This window comes from Acomys minous (assembly GCF_964271855.1).
Source record: "Acomys minous genome assembly, chromosome: 10".
Lineage (NCBI taxonomy): Eukaryota > Metazoa > Chordata > Mammalia > Rodentia > Muridae > Acomys > Acomys minous.
The window spans coordinates 71072374-71088701 of NC_140491.1; the positions used below are offsets into that span (position 1 = coordinate 71072374).

Genomic DNA, 16328 nt, shown 5'->3' on the forward strand with positions numbered 1-16328 from the left:
GTCCATGCATGGATTAATCGCTTGTCTGTTTCCATGGATATTGTGGATGGGGCTACAATAAGCAGAAATATAGACTTTGCTTGCTTTGGACGTATAACAGTGTTGTGCTGCTGGAACATAGAGCAGTTCTTCCTTGATTTTTTTGTTTGTTTGTTTGCTTGTTTGTTTGTTTTGTTTTTTCGAGATAGGGTTTCTCTGTGTCTATGTAACAGAGCTCTAGCTGTCCTGGACTCACTCTCTAGACCAGGCTGGCCTCAAACTCACAGAGATCCACCTGCCTCTTCCTCCTAAGTGCTGGGATCACAGGCGTATGCCACCATACCTGGCTCTTCTTTTATTTTATTTTATTTTTTTTGAGGAACATCTTCATTTTTTTTTCTATAACTGCTACATAACATACATGCCTGATATTTTAGCTTGGAAATGTTTGTGCTACTTCGTTTTTTGTTTCAAGTATGAACTCCTTTTCTAATTTAAAAAAGTTATAGATACAATATTTTAAAATGTGTGTGATAGAGACACTATTTATTACTTAAATTTAAATAAAGGGTAGTGCATGGAAGTTTGACCTCTTCTGGTCTCTACCTCCTCCAAATTACATGGTAGAGAGCAACTCAAACTGCATCTGGACCCATCTATGGTCCTGAACTGTTTATCATCCCACCAGCTCTGGTGAGATCAAAACAGAAGAGGCAGCTCTGGGAATGTGTGGGCAGTGTGACATGGCCACACCATTTCTACTGCCTCTGCCACAGATTGGAGGGGAAAGAACAGGGTCCTCTCCCAACAGCAGACAGACTCTGATGCTACTGATGGGACCAAAAGCAGAAGCTCATCTGGGGACCAGAGCCAAGGTGACTTTGTGACTTACCCACCTTTGGGAGCCAGGTGTCAGTTACTACATGGCTCCAAAACAAGCCAGGAAAGAGACCCATGGGCCTTTAGAACACTTGGTCTACTGAGCCTATCCAGTGGGACACATTCAGACCTTGCAGTCCACATGGTAGAAATTCAAAATAAGAGGTACAGAATGTCTGATGTAGCAAATAATAAATTGTGCATGCATGCACATGGTGAGGGGGTAATGAACAATGCAGCTAATGCAGCTACAGCGATAGGCGCCTGTACTAGCACATGAACGTACAGCCCAGGAGCCTGGACATACGGCCTACTGTCTTGGCTGAACAATCACGTGCCAAAGTTGCTCTAAAGAGAAGGAAACAGAGGCTGTTACACTGAGCCACCAAAAAGTCTTGTATCAAGAAAACACTGGAGAAAAATGGCAACACATGCAGTGTGTTACCTGTGACCAGAGCAGGACATAGGCACAGAACTATGGCTAGCTCTTGGCACAATTTAAAGGTGGTCTGAAGTTGCTGGGTTGCTGAAAAGCACAGAACACAGACCAAAGCATAGCATCCTCAGAGTCAGGTGGGAGCGAAATGAGCAGGGATTCAGTAAGCATCCTGTCCCTCCCAAGGCATAGAGGGAACGCTGTCATCACTGGCAGCCTGGCACCAAGAACAGTGAAGTGCCTGGTGGAATCCCAGCTCTTGTGCTTTCCCCATGGTAGCAAAGGGTGGCTGACATCTGCATGCCTTGGGCCCAGTCCTTATGAGCTGGGTAGAGTGGCTAGAGGCTGCAGGCCGCCAGAGCGCAGAGCTCCATCCTGGGCAGTTCAGACAACTGCCCCCTTTCCTACTATATATACACACACTGTGGTTGTCAGCGGTAGCACACCACACCCCGCTCCACTGCACCACACTGGGAGCAGAAAGACCTTTGGAAAACAGGAGATTTGAGCCAGCAGCTCAGGGAATATTAGAAATCTCCCCTATGGTTCTGTCCAGTGGGAACCAGCTGAGTATGTGCAGTGACATCAGGATCATGGGAAGATGAGATGTCTTGTTCCACCTGCCATCTGCTTATGGGTTTACTACAGAATTTCCAGGCAATGATAACATATGAGGCATGTTTCTTTGAACAGTCTGTTTCAGGTCCTGATCCCAGCTCAGGCTTTCAGTCAGAAACTGTACTCAGGTGTTGTCAAGACACATCAGTGGTTGTGGAGATAGACTGATGGGTAAAATGCTTGCTGCTCAAGCACCAGGACCTGAGCCTGGGTCCCTAGCATGCTCATAAAATGCTAGACATAGGAGCGTGTATCTTTAATCGTAGTGCTGGGAAGCAGTGACGAGGATGCCTGGAGAAACATGGCCAGCAGTTTAGCCTAGTCTGTGAGCTCCAGGCCAGTGGGAGACCCTGTCTCAAAACATAAGATGGAGAGAAACAGGGACAGACACCCAGCACTGACCTCTGGCCTCCATACACACGTACACCAAGTGCACATAAGTAGGGAATGAGGCCAGGCACGGTGGCGCACGCCTGTATCCCCAGCACTCACTCGGGAGGCAGAGGCAGGAGAATCTCTGTGAGTCTGAGGTCAATCTTGTCTACACAGTGAGCTACAAGTCAACCAAGGCTACAAAGTGGCACCCTGTCTCATTTTAAAAAAAAATGTGACTATTGGCCCAGGACCCCTAAAACCTGCTGGTGCTAGATTTCTTTCCTCCTGATGTTACTGTCATTCTCCTCAGGCTTTATCTGCATCTCTTCACATACCCTGACAAGAATTCCCTCCTCTAAAGCATTTGTATTCTGGTGATTGCTGTCTCCTCCAGAATGCGTGCTATGCTGGCTGTCACGTCCACAGTGCATGCTCTGTGGGACCCACACGTTGCAGAATCTTTGATTCTATTATGATCCCTGATATTGTAAACTGTAAAAACCTGTCTTTTGTTTGGTATGATTGAGTCCTAACACACGCCTTTAATCCAAGAGCTATCTGTACACGGGATTTAATAAAGTTAACCCCAGGTCAAGAGGTGGAACAAGAAACCAGCTGACAGGCATTAAAGAGTAGGAGGGACTTTGAGTTGAGGGGTATTTAAGACAGCAGGGAGAAGGGGTCCTTGGCAATTTTAGCTTTCGGCTTTATTAGTATTTTAGCTCTTAGCGCTCTAGCTCTTGGGCTCCTCAGTTCCTTGGCTTTTGGGCCTTGAGCTAGCAAGCCTTTGGCCTTGGGTTTTCTGGCCTTTTCCTCCTCAGTTGTCAGATGAGCTAGTGAGCCTTATGGGCCTTCTCCATTGGGGCATGAGCTGAGTAGGAAGTTCAGCTGGTGCTTTCTCTGCCTCTCTGAACTAGCAGGGTTTTCACCACAACATCTGGCTCCTGAGTCTTTACTGGTGAACTAGAACGATGTGGGATTCTCAGTTAAAACACCCACACGCTCATCACCCCTCATCTGGCACCAACACTCGCACAGACCAGGGCTCCGCTCCTCTCCTTTCTCTCTCTCCTTCTCTCTTCCTTTCTTTCCTCTTTCCTTCTTTCTTTCTTTCTTTTTTAGACAAGGTTTCACTATGTAGCTCTAGCTGTCCTGGACTCACTCTGTAGACCAGGCTGGCCTCCACCTCACAGAGATCTGCCCCTGGCCCTGCCCCTGGCCCTGCCCCTGGCCCTGCCCCTGGCCCTGCCCCTAGGGTGTGAAGATTGAAGGCCTGCACCACTCTGCCCAGCTGTCCGAGTGTTTGAGATTTCTCATGCACACTTTTACTAAAGAAAGTTCAACTCTCCTTTTTAACATGGTTATTGGAGATTTGAAGGTGACCACACATGAACCCCTAAACCACTAACCCTTAACTCCCAACCTCTAGCCAACCCTAAACAGAAGGAGGAGGAGGAAGGAGGGGAAGAGGAGGAGGAAGAGAGGAGAAGAAAGGAGAGGAGAGGAGAGAGGAGGGGAGGGGAGGGGCAGGGAGGGGAGAAGGAGAGGGGTGAGGAGGGGAGAAGGGGAGAGGTGGGGAGGGGAGGGGAGGGGAGGAGAGGAGGGGAGGGGAGGAGAGGAGGGGAGGGGAGGGGAGGGGAGGAGAGGAGGGGAGGGGAGGGGAGGAGAGGAGGGGAGGGAAGGGGAAGGGTGGGGAGGGGAGAAGGGGAGGGGAGGGGAGGAGGGAAGGGGAGGAGTGGGGAGGGGAGGAGAGGAGAGGAGGGGAGGGGAGGGGAGGGGAGGAGAGGAGGGGAGGGGAGGAGAGGAGGGGAGGGGTGGGGAGGGGAGGAGAGGAGGGGAGGGAAGGGGAAGGGTGGGGAGGGGAGAAGGGGAGGGGAGGGGAGGAGGGAAGGGGAGGAGTGGGGAGGGGAGGAGAGGAGAGGAGGGGAGGGGAGGAGAGGAGGGGAGAGAGAGGAGGGGAGAGGAGGGGAGGGGAGGGGAGGGGAAGGGAGGGAAGGGAGGGAAGGGGAGAGGAGAGGCAGACAGAGATGAAGAAAAAGCACAGCTGGCCTGAGTGATCTCTCTGCTGGGTAACTCATCTAGTGCCAGTTAGCCCCAGTCCACGTAAAAGGGGCTTCCTCTTCAGGTACTGAGTTTTCAGTAGACTAGAATAATAACGTGGGCTGGGAGAATAACTGCACCTGATGTGCAAGGCCTTGGTGAAGATGAGACTGGGAAAAGCATATGTGGTGGTGTCACCTGGCACAGCAAATGCCATCACAGACAGATGAACCCACCATAGTGGACATTGTGGGAGTATCTGGTGGACAATTAGAAGGAGAGATCTTCAGAGCCAGCACCAGCCAGATGACTCAGAAAATAGTTGACCTCTAAGGCTTTGGTTTCTCTATTAGAAGGTATCTTGGTTATAGTTCTATTGCTGTGATAAAACACCACGATCAAGGCAACTTAGTTTAAAAGGCATTTCATCAGGGGTTTGCTTACAGCTCCAGAGGGCTAGTCTACGACTGTAATGGTAGGGACCATGGCAGCAAGCAGGCAGGCGAGGAGCAGTCAGACATATGGCCTGGTAGGGAAATGGGGCTGTTCTCATTTAAACCGCCACATTCTAACTTGCTGGCCTCCGTAGCCACACGTAATGCAAAATGCATTCGGTCCAACTTCAAAAGTCTCCATAGTCTTTCATGGTCTCAACACTATTTAAAAGTTCAAAGCCCAAATGAAATTTCTTCTGAAACTCAAGGAAATCTCTTAAATATAACCCCTGTAAAATCAAAAGGCAGATCACATCCTTCCAACATACAATGGCACAGGATATGCATTCCGATTCCAAGAGGGAGGAAAGGCAGCTCAGAGGAAGATTTCACAGCCCTTTCCTGTATCCTTCTTGATTCTAAATCCAGAGCCACAAGGCCAAAGCTGCCAAATTCTTTTGCTTGCCTGGGATGGGATCTGGTCCCCTCCTTGAATTACATTAACATAAACTTTTACTTGTTGATGGATCCCTTTGCAGCATAAACTTTCCTTTTTACAAGCTGCAGGATCAGCTGGTTGGGGTCTTAAAGTGGGGTATTATCCCTTTATTATAATTAGCTTCAGGCCTTTCTTTAAACTCCTCACCTCCCTGAGCACAGGACTTAGCTCCAACATTACATTCTCCGTTGCTCTTTTTCTCCTCAATTGTACATCCTGTATCTCTGTTTGCCTCACTTGTTCCTTTTCACCATGGATGTGGATAAGAGTGACCACTAGCAACCATGTGACACAGTCAATATACTAAGCTGTCTTAAAATCTCCTCTGCCAACATTAGTCCAAAACTCTTCAAGTTTGGACAAGGGCAAAAAGTGGTCACATTCTTTGCCAAAATATCACAAGAAAGGTCTCTACTCTAGGCACTATTATTCCCCTCTGAAACCTCTAAATCCAGGCCTGCACAGCACACACTGACCTCAGCACTGTCTTCCATGCTCCTACCAGGATGGCCCAGTAAGCCTTGTTTATAATCTTCGACCACTTTTCTAGTCCGAAGTGCCAAAGTCTTCCATATTCCTCCAAAAACAGCATGTCACGCCTGCCATTGTAACAGGCTCCCTCCCAGACCTTAGCACACGGACACTATGATGGAAGTAGCACTCAGGCCTTGGCACCCGGCACAGAGGCAACAGCACCGTCCACAACAAGAACACAGACCTAAGCCATCAAAGTCCATGTTCTAGGAACGTCCCTACATGCACTGCTTTTTGGCTTCTGTAGTTCTGCTTCTGGCTAACTATGCTTGCTAACTGAAGTGTGTCAACCCAGGATGTGGGTTTTGTGCTTAAAAGCTCACCCTGAGAAAGGCTCAGGCTGACTCAGGTCTGCTGGCTAGGGAAGGCTTTGTATTGGTTTGAACCTGTGTCTAAGTGGTCTTCTCTGGTGGATATGTCACAACATCATAGTAAAATCCCAGTCCCTGGTGTCAACTTCTTTCTTAGTTATTGTTCTGCTGCTGTGAAGAGACACCATGATCAAGGCAAATTATAAAAAAGAAGCATTTAATTAGGGGCGTGCTTAAAGCCTCAGAGGGTGAGTCCATGATCATCACGGTGGGGAGTGTGGCGGCAGATATGGCGAACATGGTGCTGGAGCAGGAGCTGAGAGCTCACATCCTGATCCTCAGGCAGCAGGCAGAGACTAGGCCTGGCTTTTGAAAGGCCAGCGCCAGTGGCACTCTCCTCCACCGAGGCCACACCTCCTAATCCTTCCTAAGCTGTTCACCAACTCGGAACCAAACCCTCAAATCTATGAGCCTATAGGGCTCCATTCACACCAGCACAGCAGGCCAGATAAAATGCCTCATCTCACTGCCTGGGGACTAAATCCTTTCAGCCCACACATTTAATAAGCACCTGTTATCAGTCAGGACATTTGGACACAAAAAGCAACAGACAAGTCAGTCCTCAGTGCAGAAGACATAGAGTGATAAATCAGCTGACACGACACTGCCTGAGGCCGCAACAACTGTTCTGAAAAGCATAGTGGGAAAGAGGGAGGGATGAAGGTCCCATTAGCCCAGGAAAGCCCTCGCTGAGGACAGATGTGAATGCAGGCTCAGGGCAGAGCTGGGCTGAGGCAGGAGGCTGCAGAGAGTGTGGGTTGGAAAGATGGCCAGAGCATAGCTGCAGAGGCAGGGGAGGGGGCAGGAGAAGGCATGGCCCACTCTGAGGCGGGGCACTGCAGGCCTCAGAAGTAATGCTGAAGTATGGAGCCAGTGGAAGGAGGGCTGTTTATCGTTTGTTTTAAATTTTATTTTAAATTATGGGAGGGAGGCAGGCTAGCGGGGTGTACCTACCAGAGCCAGAGAGTTAGCTTCCCTGGTACTGGAGTTACAGAGTTGTGACCTAGCCGCCTGATGTGGTGGGAACAGAACTTGGACCCTCTGCAAGAACAATACACACTCTCGCCCTCTTAACCACTGAGCCATCCCTCTAGGCCTGGAACTAGGTTTTCAAAACAAAACTCTGACACACACTGAGGGCCTGACACAAAATGAATATGGAAGCCCAGGATGCCACAGCTGCAAAGAAGAATTGGTTATTGGCATGGCCCTCCACTTGGCATGGAGCCTCCACACCATGGGGGACGAGGAAGAAGTGGGCAGGGCAGGGAACAGCCATGGCTCTGCAGAGAAACATGGCCCCATGCTCAGAATCAGGCCTGACGTCACCCAGAGCCAACATTCCCCAAGGGAGGGAAGCATCACGGCAAAGGAGAGGCCAGCTCTGCTCCACTCAGGGACTGTGCCTTGTCAGACCAGAAATCAAACACAGGCTAGAGAGAAACAGTGCTGCTAGTGCTGCAGGAGATGGTACATAAACACAGAGAAGGTGGAAGTAAACAAAAAGATGAGCTGAATCACACATACATGGGGTCCACAGCTCAAAGTGTAGTGAGCAATAGGATGGCTTTAGGAATGTGTCAGCAGCAGGTCCAAATCTTTGCCAAATGTGCCTGTGTGCTGTGTGCCTGTGGGCTGTGTGCTGTGTGCTGTGTGCCTGTGGGCTGTGTGCTGTGTGCCTGTGTGCTGTGTGCTGTGTGCTGTGTGCCTGTGGGCTGTGGGCTGTGTGCTGTGTGCTGTGTGCCTGTGGGCTGTGGGCTGTGTGCTGTGTGCTGTGTGCTGTGTACCTGTGGGCTGTGTACCTGTGTGCTGTGTGCTGTGTGCTGTGTGCCATGTGCCTGTGGGCTGTGTGCTGTGGGCTGTGTGCTATGGGCTGTGTGCTGTGTGCTGTGTGCCTGTGGGCTGTGTGCCTGTGGGCTGTGTGCCTGTGTGCTATGTGCTGTGTGCTATGTGTCTGTGTGCTGTGTGCCTGTGTGCTGCGTGCCTGTGTGCCTATGTGCCTGTGGGCTGTGTGCCTGTGTGCTATGTGCCTGTGGGCTGTGTGCCTGTGTGCCTATGTGCCTGTGTGCTGTGTGCCTGTGGGCTGTGTGTCTGTGGGCTGTGTGCCTGTGTGTCTATGTGCCTGTGGGCTGTATGCCTGTGTGCTACGTGCTGTGTGCTATGTGCTATGTGCCTGTGTGCTGTGTGCCTGTGGGCTGTATGCTGTGGGCTGTGTGCTGTGTGTTGTGGGTTGAATGCTGTGTGCCAGTGGGCTATGTGCCTGTGTGCTGTATGCTGTGTGCTATGTGCTGTGTGCCTGTGTGCTGTGGGCTGTGTGCACTTTGTAAGCTGTGCTGCGCCCTGCTCCTTCTCTTACTGTGTGTGCCTCCCAAGGTGGCCAATTGTAAACCAAAAACATCCTTTATTCATCACTCACTCTCCTACTGCAGACATAAGTGATGTTCCCAATCTGGACAGAAACCCAGAGTAGCAACTGTCTTCAACATCCTATGACAGTGCCACTGTCCCCACCAGTACCATGTCACTTACAGCGAACTCCTCAGGAGTCACTTTCAGAACATCAAAGACAACCGCATCATAGCTCTTGCTGGCATAGTCGCAGCTCTGGCCCTCCAGCGAGTCTGAGCTGCTGCTGCCCTGTGGAGAAGACAAAGAGGTCACTGCCACCCCAAACCACGCCAGACTGGAGACTGTGAGTGTCAGGCTCACACAATGGAAAGTATCTGCTGCTTGTATTTCGGCTCCATGCGAGGCTCCGGAACACTTAGTTCTTGGGGATTCTCTGCCTGCACATGCTATTATTCCCATTGCACAGGTAAGCAAGCTGAGTCAGTGTCTCTTCTTCTTCTTCTTCTTTTTTTTTTTTTTTGGTTTGGTTTTTCAAAACACGGTTTCTCTGTGTATCCTTTGCTGTCCTGGACTCGCTTTGTAGACCAGGTGGCCTAGAACTCACATTGATCTACTTGCCTCTGTTTCCCAAGTGCTGGGATTACAGGTGTGTGTCAGCATGCCTGGCTTCTCCAGAGCTTCTTACCCATGAAGCCAAAAGCCAGAATGTGAGCCCAGCTTTCTATCTGAACCTCAAAAAATGGGCTGGACCACTACCCCTTACTGCTCTGGCCAGCAGTGTAATGACAGGAGAGAGTCAGAGCCCAGGGCTGGGGTGTAGCTCAGGGCAGAACACTCACCTAGCATGCTCAACATCCAGTTCTGTCCCTAGCACCAATGAGGGAGAAAGGTGCCTTAACCTAATTCTCCCTCAGAACGGGCCTCCAGACTCAGGGACCCAAGGAGAGCATCCATTTTGTTGACCTTCTTTCATTTTTATCTTTAAAGATTTACTTCATTTATGTATATGTATATGTATATGTGCCATGTGCTATGTGTGCACAGGTGCCCAAAGAGTCCAGAAGAAGGCATCAGATGCCCTGGAGCTGGAGTTACAGGCAATTGTGGGTTATCTGACAAGAGTACTAGGAACCACACTCAGGTCCTCTGCAGGGACAGCCAGCACTCCTTCTCACTGTGGAGCCATCTCTCGGTTCTCCTTTCCTTCTTCCTAGCTGAAGTCAGTGCAGGACATCGCAACACAGACGGGAAAGCTGAGTCGGAGGGTTAACGCACACATAGGGCTGGCTTGTGAGCTGAGAGATGACTGTTAGGGAGCAGACTCCCTCTTGTAAGGGTCCCTGAGTCCTGAAGGTGAGGACAGGGCCCTCCCACAGGGAAGCAAGGGGAAAGCCCCCAAATTGGATGGAGTTCAAGAAGCCTACCCCTGGGATGGTAGCAAAATGCTGGGCACATCTTCTCTCTCAAGAGACTGTATCATCAAGTTCCACCTTGGCACCCCGTCAGGCTGACCACCCAAACGTGTGCCTGTCCACGGATGCCTTTACCTCACCTTATGGGAGAGGAGCTTGTGGCTTCTTCTCATTCTGCCATCTTACAGCAGGGGTGAGGGAATCTGCTCCTGTTCATTTTTCTTTACTTTGCTTTTTAAAATGGTTATACCGGGGAAAATGTTGCAATCTTACTGGAAACTAGGGTGTTTGGGGGTCACCGAAGAACGCTAATAGTTACAACAGTATGAGGTCAGAGAGTGGATCAGAAATACAAGCAGCCCACCCCAATGCCTGGGCCTGAGCTATCTGTAGGTGAGTCTCCCACATTGCGTGAGACCTTAATGTGGTCTCAGGAGGCAAGAGACTGTGCTGGCTCTGCAGGCCCACAGGCCCAGGTCGAATGCTGGCCTCACATTAGCTGATGCCACCTGGCCTCAGGCCCTGAATTCACTCTGCTGTATCTCACCAAGTACAAAATCGTATTATTAAATGCCACATCCCAGAGTAGCAGCACAGGTTACCAGACAAATCGAAACCACCACTGCCACCACGTCCTTCCCTGAGACATGCTGGCTTGGGGGCCTAGGGCATGTAACAGGTGCCACTTTTTAAATTCTCTAAGTGAGGGGCTGGAGAGATGGCTTAGAGGTTAAGAGCACCGACTACTCTTCCAGAGGTCCTGAGTTCAATTCCCAGCAACCACATGGTGACTCACAACCATCTATGATGTGATCTGGTGTCCTCTTCTGGAGGGCAGGTGTACATGTGGCCAGAGCACTATATACATAATAAATAATAAATAAATCTTTTTTAAAAATTCTCAAAGTAGAAGGCATTGTTCCCTGGGGATAATCTAATCTAAATAAAGCTTAAAAGAAATAGGGCTGGCCCTGGTGCACCTGGAAATAACCCACACTGTTGACCCACTTCAAGATACATCCCAGGGAAGGGTACTTGTCAAATAAAAGGTTGCCCCAAACATATCTGCAGTAACAGCGGTGATGAGGATAACTCAATACTCAATGAAACTATGCTGGCCTCCTAGGGAATTTTAAAAGTTATCCACCAGACTACAAAGATGGTAGACTGGTTAAGAGTGCAGACTGCTCTTCCAGGAGACTGGAGTTCAGTTCCCAGCACCCACACCCAGAGACTCACAATCACCTGTTCATTACATCACCTTGGAGATCTGATGCCCTCTTCTGGCCTCTAGGTGCACTGCAGGCACATGAACATACATATAAGTTTAAAGTAAAGTTTTAAAAACTCTTGAAAGGCATCCGTATGTTTGATTTCAAGACTAGAGAGCAAACCAAAGAATTAAAAAAAACTGATAAGAAACTGCTTCCTAGGACTCTCTGATTAGTTAACCTAAGGTCATTTAAAAACCCCTGTGGGAAGCTCAGACCCAACCCTGCCTTACCACACGTCTGAGGAGCCTGCACTACACCCCAGACACAGTGGCACCGGCCTCAGATGACACCCCTCCTTCTGTGTGTCTATGTCATTATTGAGCTTGGAAAACGAATCCCAGACCCCACGCAGAGTCCCTGCCCAGGCCATTCAGACCACCAGTCCTTACAGCCATTTCCTAAGAAGTAAGGTAAATAAGCTCAGGGGCCAGTTGGACTGGCTTCTGTCTGACCTCATTTTGGAATGCATGGCTTATGTATAATCAACAGCGGTTTTTCCTGGGAAAGGTCTGATCTCTTCTTGCCACCAAAATGGAATGTAGCACTTGCCATGGCTGGACTGGGCAGGTATTTGTTTTTCTTTGAAAAGAACAACTTCAGAAGACACCAAAATCCACAGAGCTGACTGGCTCCTAGACCTCTCACCTAGAGCGCAGGCCCTAAGAAGGCCTGTATTCATGGCCCGGGTCCCATGCTATGGCCCCTCCCTCCCACAGCTTTCATACCTGTGGAGTGGCGGAGGTGACCAACACGCTAGCCATCAGACCATTCCTCTTGTACATAGTCTCCAGGCCTCAGGGAGCTTCGGAGCCACCTCTGCTGGTGACATAACCTGCCTGAGAGGTCCTGCAAGGCAAAGGTACCCATAAAAACCTGCTCTGAACCATGCCAGCCTCCAACAGATCACCCAGGAGACCTGAAAAGAAAAGTGTGACCTGGCAGCCTTCAAGCTCAGGCTGGCCCACAGAGCCAGCATGCTTGTTTCCCTCCATGGAAGATGCCATGTCTGTGCCATGACTGAGCTCATAAAGAGGGCAGCATTTTCTAGATTAAATACCAGTGTCCAGCATCTGTATGAACTCTGTCTCCTTGGCCCTCTGACAGCACTGGACCCACACCCCTGCCTGGCTGTCCTGCCCTTTACAGACTGCTAGATCGGACATGTGCATTTATGCTCACAGGCCCCAAATTTTGTGTTCTAAATAAAGACAAAGGCTGGTAAAGAAAGCAGACATGATCCCGAGGGAGGCCTTCTAATCATGCCCATTTTCTATGGAGGGAAACTGAAGCCCATAGAGGTCACACTCAGTGCCTTTGCTTACTCTACCACAGCAGCAGCATGACCCAATACCCCCTGGAAGGTCAGGTCTGGTTATTCTGCCTGGACTGCTCACGCTGCTCACGTGCACATGCTCCAGAGAGCATCTGTCACCTCCCAGATCGTTGAAAGGCACCAGCTTCTCGGCAGGACAGCGAGATCTAGGCACAAGATGGAAGCTGACTACGCTTACCACAGGATGACTGCCGCCAGCTGAGGTGGTAAAGAGGGACGGGCTGGGAGACAGCAAGAACAGCCCACAGAACTCCTGCAGGGCAAGTGAGAGCAGCCAGACTAGACCCAGCTGATTACAGCAAGGTACCGAAGGATGGTACAACCAGCATCAGGCACTAGACAGAGAGATGCAGAAGGTCTGGGGGTAAAGTGACAAACTTGACTGGGACTCGGTAAGCCTGCAGCAGAAGAGGGAAGTCTGCTCTGGAAGGGCTGGAAAGATGCTCAGGGGAGGAGCATGCACTGCTCTTCCAGAGAAGCTGAGTCTATGAACCAGCGCCCACTCTGACGCTCACACCTGCCTGTAATTCTAGCTTCAGGGATCCAATCCCTCGAGCCTCCACGGTCTTCCACATACATGTGCAAGTGTGTCCATGTGCATGTGTGTGTGTGTGCGCGCGCACACATTCTCTAACTAGGGAAAAGCCCCAGAGGAACACAAACCAAAACCACAAAGACACCACTTCATACGCAATAGGATGGCCAGAATTAGAACAACAACCAAATCAGATGTTACCAAGTGTGTCTGGGGCAGGGGAAGCGGGGACACGTTGCGGAAACCTTCACACATTGCTGGTGAGAAGGCAAATGGTACAGCTTCTTCAGAACACAATTTGGCAGCTTCTTGATTGGCTAAAGCAACCCACTGATCTGATTCCCAGGCATCTGCTACAAAGGATGAAAACATTCGCACAGACACGCAGAGGAAGCTTATCTATCACAGCATCACTCCTGACAGCAAGAGCTGGAACCAAGTCACATGTCTATCATCCAGTGAACACAGTGTGACCAGCCACACAGTGTGCTGCTCCTCAGCTATGAGAAGAAATGAGATGCTAGCACAAACCGCAGCATGATCAAACCTCAAAAACATCATGCTAGTGGAAGAAGTCACATGCAAAAGAATGTACAGTGTGATTCCATTTTAGGAAATTCCCAGAAATGGCAAATTTATAGGGAAAAAAGTGCCCATGGCAAGACACTGCACACAGACACAGAGTGCTACTGAGGTGAAGAGAGTGTTCTAAATCTGGATGGTGACACGGATACCCCAGGAATGTGGGACCTGGGACTGTTAAGCTGCAAGACAATACGTGAAGCACGCGGAACAGCACAGAGAACCTCACCTGGCTGGCCTGCCATGCAAGTGACAAGCTGAGAAGGGAAATGTTGGGACCAGAACCAAGGAAAGGCCCTCCCAGGCAAGGGTTAGGCAGGGCCTTTCAATAGAACCGCAAGATGAGCACAGGAGCTCCAGATTAGGGGACCCAAAAATAGATGTAAATGAGACCTAGTTCAAAAGCTCAGCCACAGCAGTTTGGACCCAGGACTCCTTAGGTAGCCTCCCACCAGCCCAGCCAGTCTGTTCCAAGTGTGAACTTTGACTCTATCTGCATGAGCCTGGTGCTCTGTGGGTCTCCTCAGGGAGACCACACCTGGACCTCAACCTTCTGAGTACAGCCCAAACCAGAGGCACTCTCTGAAATTGTCCTGGTAGCTCCATGTTTCTTCCAAAGGATGCTGCCATGGCCAGGGATATGGTTCAATGGGCAAAGGCATTTGCTAACAAGTCTGAGGACCTGAGTTCAATCCCTGGGACCCACACTGGAGAGACAGAGAGAGACAGAGAGAGAGAGAGAGAGAGAGAGAGAGAGAGAGAGAGAGAGAGAGAGAGAAGAGAGAGAGAGAGAGAGAGAGAGACAGAGAGAGAGAGAGAGAGAGACAGAGAGAGAGAGAGGGAGAGAGAGGGAGAGAGAGAGGGAGAGAGAAGAGTGATTCCCTTCAAGTTATCATCTGCCCTCCACATGCATGCCATGGCACATGCATGCACATACTTGTGTACAAACACACACACACACACATGCATACACAAGCACGCACGATAAAGGGAGGGATATGCTGGCAACCCCATGTGGAGAAGATGGGACTCTCTCACCAATGGCTACATCTATCCTGAGGGAGGTACTGACTAAGCATCACATATTTCACCCATGTCCTTGCCACAAGAGCCCAGGAGGTCCAGGCCACACAGTAGGAACTACTTGGGTTCCTGTGAAACTGAGACCCCATGCACTCAAATCCTGGACAATCTGCCAGGGCCTGGGCTTATACACATCCCTGAGATTGCCTCCCAGCAGAGCACAGGAAGGGCATGTGAAACACTTGCCCAGGCCAGGGCAGCTCAATGTTGCTACTGTAGCATTAACTTTATCCTTCTCTTACAAGCTTCTATTTACATGCTCCTATTCTCTTTTCCTAAGCAATCAATTAGGTTTGTTTGTTTGTTTGTTTGTTTGTTAAGAGAAGGTTTCTCTTTGTATCCCTGGCTGGCCTGAAACTCCCTCTGTAGACCAGGCTGGCCTAGAACTCAAGAGATCCACCTGTCTCTGCCTCCTGAGTGCTGGGATTAAAGGCCCACTTCACCACCTCAGCAACCACCACCACCTCGGCAAACAATTAGTTTTAAACATTTATAAAAAGGGGCTCTGTGGGACTGGAAAGATGGGTCAGGGGTTAAGAGCACTCTCTGCTCTTCCAAAGGACCGGAGTTCAGCTCCCAGCAACGACATAGTAGCTCACACCTATCTGTGACTCCAGTCCCAAGGGATCTGACACCTTCACAATAATACACATAAAATGAAAGTAAGTACATTATTTTTTTAAAGGGGGGTGTGTCACTGTGCTCTATGAGATCATGGGCTTCCATTGCTGGGAAGGAGGTTGCCAGCAATGGACTCCAGGGAGCTAAGCAAAGTGGTCAAAGCGCAGGGCCATCCCATCTAGGAGGCTGGACCTGTCCTTCCCCTTGCCCTGGCCCCAGTCTACCTGGAGAGGACACCCTGCCACTTGTCCTGTAGGCACCATGTTTTCCATGGAAGGCAGAAGCTAGAAAAACAGCCTAACACTTGTTTCTGCTCTGACTCCTGCATGGCTCGCCATGACAGAAGCAGTCTTGCTTAGGGACAGCTTAGGGACAGCCTCAAACAACACATGAGTCTATGTATAGAGAGTGGCAGGACCAAGCGGGACAGAGTAACAGAATACTCGTCCAGGCTGGGTGCTGAGGCTGTTGAGTCTAGCTCCTGTGTCAAAAGGCCATGGGCTGGGACCTGGCAGGAAATAATGCTCAGACAGGCTAAGCACACAGAAAGACATTGTAGGCTACAGGGAGCAGTGCAGGGGGCAGTGTGTGTTTGGGAGCAGGGTTACAAGTTTCCCTGGAGGCACTGGGAATATCTGTAATTCAAAGATTTTAAACAGGTGATAGCATATTCCATTTCTATTTTATTTCACGTGTGTATGCGCGCAGGCCCTGTGTATACTCGGGTACCTCCAGAGGCTAGAAGAGAGCATTGAATCCTAGAGCTAGCATTACAGGTAGTTGTGAGCCAACAAACTTTAGGGGTGGGGCCTGAATTCAGGTTCTCCTGAAGAGCAGTGAGTCCTACTCATCCCTAAGCCTTGTCCCCAGCTCAGTGCACACAGATTCTGAAGGAGTGGCACAGGTCCAGCTTTCCTGCAGCACGAAGCAGTGTGTAACTAGGGCATCAAAAGGGTCATTATGGGCCCACTGAG

General features: G+C 50.0%; 1 protein-coding gene across 8 annotated transcripts in view; it reads right to left on the bottom strand.

Moving 5' to 3' along the window:
* RALGPS1 (Ral GEF with PH domain and SH3 binding motif 1) overlaps positions 1-16328 on the bottom strand; it is a 293692-nt gene that overhangs the window by 193518 nt on the left and 83846 nt on the right. For all 8 annotated transcript variants that reach the window (XM_084799382.1, XM_084799386.1, XM_084799385.1 and 5 more), the window contains 2 exons: positions 11926-12046; positions 8695-8802 (listed from right to left, as the gene is read on the bottom strand). In XM_084799382.1, the coding sequence (XP_084655508.1) occupies positions 8695-8802; positions 11926-11982 (165 nt within the window). In that variant the 5' untranslated portion in view covers positions 11983-12046. The remainder of the gene's footprint in view (positions 1-8694; positions 8803-11925; positions 12047-16328) is intronic.